We start from the raw sequence: 10,968 nt of genomic DNA on the forward strand, positions 1-10,968 counted from the left end.
GAGACAGCCCCTGCCCCAAAGAGCTCACAGCTTGAATAGATGAGGAGTGGGAGGGGAAACTGAGGCCCAGAAGGGAAAGTGACTTGCCTGAAGTCATGCAGAAGAGCCAGGAATAGAACCCAGGAATGCTCTAGCTACTGGGCCATGTTGCCCATTGGGCTGATCCTGAATGCTCACAGCTCTGCCGCACCTTCCCATCTCATGGCTCTGCAGTGAGGTTATTCCCGGGGCTTGGCCTGCTAGAGAACATAGCCACAGAGAGCTGCCTTGGACCCTTGTGTTACGTGTCTCCCTGTCCTCGATATTTTCCCAGGCGCTTCCGCACAGCCAGCGCCTGGCCCAGTCGCTGGAGAACAAGGTAGCAGCCTGGAAGAGGGGCCAGCCAGCTGAGCGGTTACCGGCTTGAGCTAGGCTCTGCGTGGCTGAGTGGCAGGGGGTTCGATGTGCAATGGGCACTGGCTATGAAGATCTGCGGAGGGCAGCTTTGGGGTGCTATAGGGACCCCAGAGCCCCGCTGCTGCTCCCCATGGTATGTGGCTGTGCCCCCTGTTGGCAGGCACTGGGCCTGGCCTTGACCCCAGCTGCAAGCTCCATCCTGGCTCACTGATTTAAAGGGCCAGCCCCATTCTTCCCAGCTGCCTTGCCGATGCACTCCCCCTACTTTAAAGGGCCAGCCACATTGCCTTCAGTTGCCTTCCTCCCCCACCAGATTTAAAGGACCAGCCCTGTTCCCTCAGCTGCTTCCCCACCTTCAGCTGCACGTGTGTTCACAATAGCTGTTGTGCAGGAGAGTGTGACACTGGGGGGGGGGATGTGAATTTGGGGCTGGCAGTGGCTGCAGAGCAGGGGCTGGGCAGACCTCCCTTACTATCCTACCACGCTGCTCTGTGGTTGAGCTGCAGCCTCCCAAGCCCTGTCCCCCAAACCAAGACCCACCCCCAGGAGTACAAATCTCTCTCCATCCTTCCTCTGCTTCCTCACTCACTTTGATCAGCAGCAGAGCCATGTTTCACTGGGTTGGCACCACAGGGGTCACCAGTAGACTCCAGAGTTGACAGCTCCATGTGATAAGGGTGGCTAGTACCCATGCTAGAGCTGTTGTTTCAGGCTGCGGGCAGACTCAGGCATGCAGCACTCCCTCTGGTTAGACTCCATTCCCGTTAGCTTCCCACCCAGGGGCATCATTTCAGAAAACTTTTTTTGGGGGGGAAGGGGAATTGTGTCAGCACACAGAGTCGCTCTGTGCCTTGGTTTCCCTCTGTACGATGGGGAGAATAGCCCTGCTGCATGGGGCAACTGGTAACTACATTACAGATGGAGACGGGAGGGGGCCAGAGAAGTGCTGAGATACAGATGCACTGAGCTACCTTAGCTGCCCCTCAGCCAGGTGGTTTTTTTTGGGAGAGGGAGGGAGGGGAGAAGATAGCTCTGGGCTAGAGCCCCTCACATGGTGGCTCACACCAGCCAGCCTGCTGAGGGGAGGCTGAGCCAGTTCCTGCCCTGTGTGGCTTTAACTCCTCTTGTAAACACAAAAGCTGTACCATGGCCAGACCCGTCCCTCCTGCCTCCCTGGTGTCCCCGGGCAGGTGGTTGTTCTGTCCTGGGCTCTGTTCTCCCCCCATGGCTGGCCAGGCCCCCTTGAGCCTCATGAGGATTGGGGTAGAAGGGGCAGGGGTGGGACTGGGGTTCATGTGGCATGAGGCAACCCCTGGATGCTGATGGGGGAAGGGAGTGCTGGGTTGCCCTGCGGGAAGGCTCTTTCAAGCAGCCGTGCTCACTGGCTTGTGTTGCTGTTCTGCAAGAGAGGCCATGAATATTTCACGAGGAGAATGACATGACCTGGAAAGGCAGAGCCACCCCCTCTGGCACAGCGCCAGATCTGCCTATGCCGCCACAGCACAGGGCTCCAGTGAGACCCTGCCTTGACCCCCCTCACTGACCTCCAACGCCCATCCCCATGTGACCACCCCACCCCATCCCTCACCTCCACCCCATGATCAACCTCATGCTCACCCTGCACCCACCCCTAACCCCAATAATGGGGAGACAGAAGTGGCGGGGGGCAAGAGAACACAAGTGAACATGGGGTCCAAGTGTGCCAGGCCCCTGAAGGTAGATGCTGGGCAAGGGGCTTTGGGCAGCAACCCACAAGTTCATGTCATTTTCAGTGAGATCACCATCCTTGGGTTCCAGAGTTAACAGCCTACTCAGCTGAAAGGGACACCCCCAAGGCCATCGGCTCACGCTGGCTGCAGACTCAGGCAGCAGCATGCACGTCACGCCTCTGTGGGGCTCTCTCTACGATGCTGAGAGCGAGAGCCTGCAATGGGGATAGTCATCAGGGGCAGGGAGGCGTGGGGCCAATAGGTTGGGCCACCAGGATTCCCCCAAATCACTGCCAGCTTCAGGAGACAGAAGCTGCTGTTTTGAAATGAGAGCAGATTCTGTGGGCAAGAGACCAAAAGCTGCCAGAGCTGCTGCTGCTCACCTCCTCTGCCTGCTGAGTCCATGCCCGCTCTGCGGGGATGGGAATCTGTGCCAGCTGGCATGAGGAGCTGGTAATGAGGGCACCTACCCCATCAGGACTCAGACCCACCAGGCTTGGCACCCTCCTGGCCTGAGATGGGATCCAGAGAGCCAGCCAGGAGCCAGCAATCTGAATACCCCTGTGCTGCCCGGACAAGAGCGGGCAAGCTCAGGAACTGGACTCCAAGGCAGCTGCTGCCCACGTGCTTGAGTGACTAAGTCCAACAAACTGGCCTAAAATAATAGAATTTTTTTTAATAAATAATTTTCCAACCCCCCCCCCTTTTTTTTTTGCTTGTTAGAAGGGGGCTGGGGTGAGCAGCAGAAAAACATCCAGCATCAGACGTGTCAGCAAAGGGGGGGTCAGAGCCGCAGAGCGGGGCTTGTGGGGAGATCCCACCAGACTAAGAGGAGGGAAGGGGAGAAGGAAAGAGCTTTCATCCCCGAGGGCCAGTCCAGGAACACGGAGATGGGGGAAGGGAGAGGTGGGTGGGGATGAGGGGGGGTGTCATGTGGGAAAGGGAAAGAAGGGGCTGGGAGTACTGCAGGGGAGGGGACGCTGCTCCCTCTCTCTCTCCATTAGGAGGCAGTGGGGGGGGGGGATTGTGGGGGGGGAAAGCAGTAGCTTGGAGTGGAGATTATAGGGATGTGGGGAATGGGCTGGGGGGGCAGCTGTGGGCATGTGGGAGCAGGGGGTGGTGTGGCTTAGAAGGGACAGTAGGGGATTAAAAGGACACTGATCCCCCTCTCTCTTCAGCAGGAGGGGAGCTATAACTCCTAGGGACCATGCTGTGGACTTTTGCATGGGGAAGAGGCATCCAACAGCTGGTCCCCCTGCACAGTTTGTCACATAGGAAGGGGGGGCTCTAGCCAGGGTGGGAGAGATGGTGCAGTGGGTGGGGGGGGTCTAGTGAGCAACATCAACGGGGTTGGGGGCTAGCATGGAATGGTCCCTTGGGGTTGGGGTCCTATGTGGGTGTTCCCTGGAGGTGTGAGGGCCTAATGGGGAGGGAAGCTGGGGTGCCAGCAGGGGGTTCTCTGGGGGTCCTGTTTGCACTGATAGGCTCCCATCCAAAAGCAGACAAGCAGCAGGAATCCACTGGGCATCGAGAAAGCACCCGTTGCTCAAACTCCACATTCCCCACTAGCCAGCTGCCCACAAGGGCAGGTGTGTGTGTGTGAGTGAGAGAGAGAAACAAGGCAGGCTCAGTCCCAGAATGGGGGCTGAGGGCCTGCCCCCCTGTCTCAGTGCCATGGGGGGTTATTTAGGATCTGTCCTCCCCTCCTCCCACAGTCGCTGTCCTTGCTCAGTCCGGGGCAGTCTGGTGGGGCTGGGTCAGAGCCCGGGGGGCCCCAACAGCAGCAGCAGGAGTGGGGGTAGGGCTGCGGGCAGTGTGCCTGGCTGGCAGGCCCCAGAGTCCAGCGGGGAGCAGCCAGGCCCGGCACAACCCTCCTTGAGCCGGCCCTCCTCACTACCATAGCCGGCCCAGTAGTCCACCTCGGTGGGCGAGTCGTACTTGGGGCTGCGGATGTCACTGGCCGGCAGGTCCCGGTAGAAGGAGGAGGGGTCGGCGGCAGGCGCCCCAGCTTCCCCCAGCCCGTACAGGTGGTTGGAGGAGCTGTTGCTGCGGGGCCGGCCTGCCTCGGCCTCCACACCCCACTTCGGCTTGGTGCCCCCGGCAGGCCGGGCCGGGCCGTGGTTGGCCGGGAGGCAGTCCCAGAAATCAGCCTGGCTCAGGTGGCGCAGGTCACGGCCCTGGCGCTCAGGCGGGGTGGCACAGGCCACGGCCGAGCTGGAGACGCGGGAGCGCTGGAACCAGGCCCACAAGGAGCGGGCGCGGCAGTCGCAGGCCCAGGGGTTGTTGTTGAGGCGCAGGAACTCCAGCGAGGGCAGCTCGGCCAGCGTCTCGCCTGGCAGCGTTGTCAAGCTGTTGTTGAACAGGTAGAGGATGGTGAGTTTGGCCAGGTCGCGGAAGGCCCAGCGGTGCACTGAGTGCAGCCGGTTGACGTGCAGCAGCAGCCGGTCCAGCCCCCACAGCCCCCGGAACACGTGCTCTGACAGCACCCGGATCTTGTTCCCGTGCAGGAAGAGATGGCTCAGGTTGGCCAGATCCATAAACAGGTCGTCCTGAGAGATCAAGGTGGGAAGGATGGAGAGTGGGGAAAAAAAAGGGGAGGAGGGGCGGATGGAGAGCCGAGTAGAAAAAAAGAAAAAGGAAGGGAGAGAAGAGGAGAGAAGGGGTAGAGATGGATAGATGGAGGAATAGATGGAGAGGGGGTGGATGGATGGAAGGAAGCACAGATGGACAGAGGGGGTAGAAAGAAGGGAGAGAGGAGTGGTAGAGTTGGATGGATGGAGGAATAGATGGGGGTAGAAGGTGGATGGAGGAAGGGAAGGGTGGATGGTGGAACAGAGGGGGAGGAATGGAAGGAAGGATCCAGGGATGATAGAGGGAGGTGGAAGGAAAGCAGGAGGAGAGGAAGAGATGACAGAGGGATGGCGAGAGAGAGGTTGGAGGAAGGGAAGAGGGGCGAGATGACAGTGAGAGGGAGGGACGGACGGCAGGCAAGTCAGATGACATGACACAAGCTTTGCCACCTAACCACCCAGCTCCCAGCCCTGTGATCTCTGCAGGGCAGGGCACGCTATGCTGAAGGCAGTGCTGTCTGGCAGGGCCTCCCTCTCCTTGCCCCCCCACCCTGGTGCAAGCTGCAGGGGCTGGGCTGCTCCTTTCTGTGGAGGAGCCGCAACGCCTGGGGCCGGATGGACTGTGGTTTGAGAGTAGCTGGCTGGCAAGGCACCAAAGAGCCCCTCTGCTCCCCCCAGCCTGCCTGCAGGAGAGTGGGGGAGGGGAGCTGCATCGGCCGGGCAGCCCGACTCCCAGCAAGACGACAGGTGGGGATCTCAGCCTAAGCCCAGAGAATACAGCCCCCAGCTCAGCAGGACTGTAGCTGGTGCCCCCTAGGAGGGAAAAGTCTCCCAGGTCCCACTCATCACTTTCTGAGCCAGCCAGTGCGCCCGCCCTGGAGCTGAGTGGGAACTGGCGCCCCCTAGAGGGGAAAGGCCATGTCACATTCCCCACCCCGGAGCCAGCCAGTGCCCCAGTCCGAGCTGCTGGCACGCAGGCATCTGTATGTCCATCCCTGTGGCCGGGATCCCTGCCCCCACCCACCTGGAGGTAGAGGAGGTTGTTCTCCTGCAGGTACAGGTACTGTAGGCTGAAGAGGCTGCGGAAGAGGGTGCTGGGCAGGCTGCTGAGCTGGCAGCGGTAGAGGTGTAAGGACTGCAGGTGCTCCAGCCCCCGGAAGGTGTCGGGGTCCAGGCTGCGCAGGTTGCGGTTGTCCCCCAGGTCCAGCTCCTCCAGGGCGGACAGGTGGCGGAAGGTGCCGGGTTGGATGGAGGAGATGTTGTTGGAGTACAGCCAGAGGGTGATGGTGCTGGGCCCGAAGGTGCCCGCCCGCAGTGCCCCGATCAGGTTGTTCTGCAGGAAGAGGCGCTGGGCATTGGGGGGCAGCACCAGGGGCACCGACGAGAAGTTGTTGGCTTGGCAGCTGACCGTGGGTGGGGAGAAGTAGCAGGTGCACAGCATGGGGCAGGTGGGCACCCCCGGGGGCAGGGCCGCCATCAGTGCCAGAAGGCAGAAGAGGGGGGTGACAGAGCCTGGAAAACAGAGAGGCAGGAGGTGAGAGGGGCTGTTGCACCAATACCACCCAGTGCACTAGAGCCCCAATTCCACCCAGCCAGGGCCACCCCCACGCCCCTGCCTTGCATGTGCTCTCCTACCCAAGCATTGTGATCCTGGTGCATGTGTGTGTGTTGGGGTGTCCTTTGGGTACCTTCCAATATGGAGTCTCCATTCCCAGGGGGATGGGTGAGTATTTCCAGGCCTGGGGCCATGGGTGCTCCTGATCCCAGGCGGCAAATGCGCTCGTGTGTTCTCGTGTGAACACTTCTGTGCGTGTGTCCCATGTGCAAATGCATGTGCCCAGAGCATGTGTAGGTGGGCGGCTGACGCCAGAGCGAGTGACACAAGCTGCTGCCATTCCTGTTCACACCACCTCCTCCTCCTCCTCCTCTCCCCTTCCCCACTCAGGACCCACACGTGTTCCTCTCCCCACAAAGCAGCTCCAGCCACACACCCAGTGTGTGTGTGTGCGTGTGTGTGTGTGTGTGAGTGGGGCTTACTCAGGGGGTGATCCCCACACTCAGACCCCCCAGGCTCAGTCAGGTATAGGACAATCATAGAGCTACCCAAGGACGATCCCAATCACATCATGCTCTGGGTTTCCCTAGCCTCTGACTGCCAGAAGCTGGGACTGAACAGCAGGGGATGGATCACTCAATAATTGCCCTGTTCTGTTCATGCCCTCTGAAGCACCTGGCATTGGCCCATGTCAGCAGACAGGATACTGGGCTAGATGGTCCATTGGTCTGACCCAGTGTGGTAGTTCCTAGGAGCATTCCTTGCCAACTCCACTCCCTGTCTCTCACTGAGGGGTGTCGATAAAGTTCCCCCAGGCCCTGTATAGGGCACTTCCTGTCTCTCTCTGGGAATCTCAGGAGCTGAATTCTGATCCCTTAATCCTTCTCAGAGGATTAAGCAGTGTCCCCTTAGGACTGGTCCAGCAGTGCCTCCTTAGCACTCCTCTGGGGATGGGCAGGAGTCCAGCAATGCCCAGTGCCTGGGGGGCTGTTCTGGGCCCCCACCCCTGGTAGAGCAGCTGTAACCCAAGAAGCCTCATCCATAATTCAGGCCTGTGGCTCTCTCTAAGTGCAGGTTGAGGGAGGGGGAGGGGGGCTGGAAGATTCTCAGCCTACCCACCCTCCCACTTCTGTATGGCCATCAGCATTGTCTGTGCCATCAGGGCAGCTCTGCCTGTGTCCCTGGGCTCATCTCCCACAAGGCCTGTCCTATTCTCTCTCCCTGCTCCAACCCTTCCCCCCTCAGATCCCCCTCTCCCAAGGCCCTGTACCTGCCCTAGCTGGGCTGCCGCTCCATTCACTCCCTGCTACCAGCCAGTGGGCAGGGGTCCCTTACTGGAGTCTGACTCCACTCCCCAAAGAGAGGCTGGGATGGCACCCCTCACCCAGTCTGCATTTCACCAGCCTTCCTGCCTCATCAGCACCTGGCCCCAGGGTGGGGAGGTTGGCACAGCTGCCACCTCTCCCCTCCCGCTTACCTTGTGGGCCCCATGCCAGCACCCCAGAACCCTGCCCAGGCATATTCCCCATGCCCTCCCCCAGGACTGTGGCAGTCCCTCCTTTTCTAGATCTCCAGCCACTTTCTTGGCTCTTTGCAGTGACCCAGGCACCGGCTGTAGGTAGCTCCCTTGTGGCTGTCCCATCCCCCTCTCCCTCCTGCCGAGGGCTGGGGCAGTGTCTGTGCCACCCCAGCTTATGCCCAGTTGAGCAGCTGACCAACCAACAGGGGAACCACTGACCCAGGAGGCAGAGCTGCGGGAGTGGGGTCCCCAGGACATGGCACGTGGCCATGGAAAGAGGGGAGCAGGGAGGTGGGTATAGAATCTGGTGGGCATGCCCCCCCGCAAACCAGGGCAGTGAGCCCTGGGGGAAGGAGAGATCAACGGGGGGGATCAGAAGAAGGGGGGGGGAAGCAGAGGGGCAGAAACTGCAGATCTAAAGCCCGGGGGAGCAGTCCAGCCTCCCACAGAGGAAGAGGATGGTGGGGATGGAGGGTGGGAGCAGTGCAGAGATGGCTACTGATGGGAACAAAGGTGAGGGGTGGTCCCCAGAGGATCAGACGCTCAGACAGATGTGGAGGGGGGAGCCAGGCAGCTGGCTGGCAGGCAAAGAAGGCTCCACAGCTGAGGGAGCCCCCGAAGAGAAAGATGGGGTGAGGATGAAGGCTCTGGGGAGCAAAAGGGCAGGGGGCAATACCTAAAGAACAGCCTCCCACACTCCGCAGCAGAGCGAAGGCTGGCAGGGAGGCTGTGGGGTGGTGACGCAATGTGTGATGCAGGCGAGGGGGCTCCGTGCTGCCGGGAGCTGCTCTGTGCTTGTCCATAATTTAAGACCCCCAAAATAAGCTGCTAGCCACGCCGGGAGCTCTTGCAGAATGCAATGGCTATAAATGGCACCAGTCGCCTGGGGCACCAGGACCAGGCCAGCAGGGGGCAGCACTGCCAAGCCTACCCCCAGTGCCAGGGGAGCAGCAACACCAGACCCACCCCTTATGTGCTCAGTTCCTCTGATCCTTGCTTCGCCCCCTCATATCCCCCCTGCCAATCCCTCCCCATCTGCCCCCTCCCTCGACCCATCTGTCTCCCTCCCCCTCTCATCAGCTGAGTCAGCTCTGGAGTACCAGCCCCTGAGCACCAAATACCCTAGAGAAGAACATGCCCCCCCATCCACCCCAGCCCTGTCCTGCAGGGGGCACAGCTGGAACGCCTCTCACAAGATGCGGGCATTTGGGGGTCTGGGAGAACACCCCCCCAGCCAGCCAACCCACCCCTCATCTCCATGGCTGAATCAGAGCCAGCACCCCCTACAGGGGAAGATCCCATGGCCCATTCCCTGGCCTACCCCCAGGTAACTAAGCAGCTGGGTGTGTGGCGAGGAGGGTGGCGCCACCCCAGCCTCGGGAGCAGGGGGTGCTCAGCTCCCCCGTTCCCTGTCCCTGTGCTTGCTGGGTGGGGGGAGACAGAGTGTGGCCTGCACTGCTCTGGCTTCCCCCTCCCCCACTGCAGTGCCCCGCACCCCCCAGGCCAGGGCATGAACAGTCCCCACCCACCCCAGGGCTTGTCTTGCTCATGCACCCAATGCTGTGTGTCCTGCTGTCCCCTGGCACTCTCCTGTCCACAGCTGCCCTGTACCCTCCCATCCTCCCCGCTGCTATCCCCTTCCATGCCCGTCCAGGGTGCTTGTGTTCTCCCCAGCACCACCGCCGGGAGCTGTGCTGTCAGTGCCCCGTCACAGTTCCCTCCATCCCTGACACCCCCCCCCAAGGGTGCTGTGTCCCCCACTCAGCAATGTCTCATCTGTACCCCCCCAGCACTGTCCCTCTCCCCCTGCCAGCAGTGTCCTGTCCATGTTCCCCTCACCCAGGACACTGTGTCCTCCAACCCTAACACCGCCCCATCTGTGCCCCCACCCCCACATTGCCCTCCACCTGGTACTACCCCTCAGCACCATCCTATCCTCCTCATGCTGCCAAGCCAGCAGCAGCTCCCGTCCGGTCCCACCGGGCCCCGGGGTGAAGCCTAGGAGCCAGCTGGCAATGGCGCTTACCGTGCAGAAGGTGTACTGGCCGGGGCAGCATGTTGCCACGGTAAGCGAAGAAGGGCAGATGGACGGAGCAGGGCAGGGGCAGATCCAAGCCTCAGTGACCCTCGGCCAGCAGCGTCCAGGTGCCCAGCGCCGATCCAGCTGGATGCGGTGTTTGCCAAAGCCCAGCCTGCAGGGGCTCAACACCAATGCACGGGGGACTCAGGCCACTGCCAAGTCTGCAGGGCTTACTGGTGCCCAGGCGTTGGGTTCTCAGGCCACAGTGCTCGCTGGTGCCTGGGGTGCTCGGCTCCGTGCCAGTGCCCAGTCTGGTGCTGGCGCCTGGGCAGAGGGCACTCAACACTCTCTAATGCCAGTGCCGGGTGCGCTCAGTCCGGTGCCCGGTGCGCTCAGCCTGCGGTGCTCTCCAGCGCTCGGGGGGACTCAGTCCAGTGCCCGCGCCTGGGCAGGGGCGCTGAGCGCACAGCACTCTCCAATGCTGGCACCCGGCGCTCTCTCTGCGCCCCTGGAGGGCACCTTAGCCCCCGCTGCGCCGGCGACAGCGAGCGCACGGCGGCCTCATGCCGGTGGCGGTGGGGGCGCGAACGGGACGGGGCGTGGCGGGGCTGGGGGCGCTGCGCTCCGGACACCCTACGCTGCGCTCCCAGCAGCTCGCGGGGAGGAGTGAGCTCTGCGAGCCGCGGAGCCTTATCCCGGCCCGGCGGCTCCTCCCCTTGCCGCGGGGCCGCCGCTTTAAGGGCCGGGCTCCGCCCCGCCCCGCCCCACTGGGGGCAGCCCAAGGGCTCTGGGCTCCAGATGCCAACAAAGGGCGGGGAGCGGGGCAGCCAGTGCCCCTTGCAACAGGCGAGATCAGTGGGCAGGACACCGCCCCCCAGCCCCGCCATCCTTGGGAGGGCATCACCGCGGGGCGGATGGGATCTGGCACCCTCACAGGGAAAAGGCCCCACGTCCCATTCCCCACCCCCCTGAGCCAGCCAGTCCCCTGCCCTGGGTGGGATCAGATCCAGCGTCCCCGAGAGGGGAAAGGCCCTGTGCCCCATCCCCTGCCCCCCTGAGCCCCATCCCCTGCCCCCCTGAGCCAGCCATCCTGGGGGCTGGTCTGGCTCACCGTCTAGCAGGGCAAGGGAGCTGGGGGCTGAGGCGGGGCTTAAGGTGGGAAGTGGGAGGAGCCAAGAGAGGGATCCTCCCCATCCAAC

The 10,968-nt window shown here is 62.0% G+C and overlaps 1 protein-coding gene across 1 annotated transcript; it reads right to left on the reverse strand.

Annotated features, from left to right (window-relative positions):
- Positions 1–3,862: 3,862 nt before the first annotated feature.
- On the reverse strand, positions 3,863–9,806 carry RTN4RL2 (reticulon 4 receptor like 2). Its single transcript, XM_077820278.1, has 3 exons — positions 9,776–9,806; positions 5,700–6,187; positions 3,863–4,654 (listed from the first exon to the last, which is right to left on the reverse strand). Exons 1-3 carry the CDS (start codon positions 9,804–9,806, stop codon positions 3,863–3,865), a joined length of 1,311 nt encoding a protein of 436 aa, XP_077676404.1.
- Between the last annotated feature and the right edge of the window lie 1,162 nt (positions 9,807–10,968).

The sequence above is a fragment of the Eretmochelys imbricata genome, chromosome 6, assembly GCF_965152235.1.
Source record: "Eretmochelys imbricata isolate rEreImb1 chromosome 6, rEreImb1.hap1, whole genome shotgun sequence".
Classification (NCBI taxonomy): domain Eukaryota; kingdom Metazoa; phylum Chordata; order Testudines; family Cheloniidae; genus Eretmochelys; species Eretmochelys imbricata.

Bases quoted from the DNA above. Each gene is read 5' to 3' on its own strand.
- RTN4RL2 (XM_077820278.1), bottom strand. From the start codon at position 9,806: ATGCTGCCCCGGCCAGTACACCTTCTGCACG. The intron at 6,188-9,775 runs GTAAGCGCCATT...TCTGTTTTCCAG, and splicing joins GCCAGTACACCTTCTGCACG to GCTCTGTCACCCCCCTCTTC. The intron at 4,655-5,699 runs GTGGGTGGGGGC...TTGATCTCTCAG, and splicing joins ACAACCTCCTCTACCTCCAG to GACGACCTGTTTATGGATCT.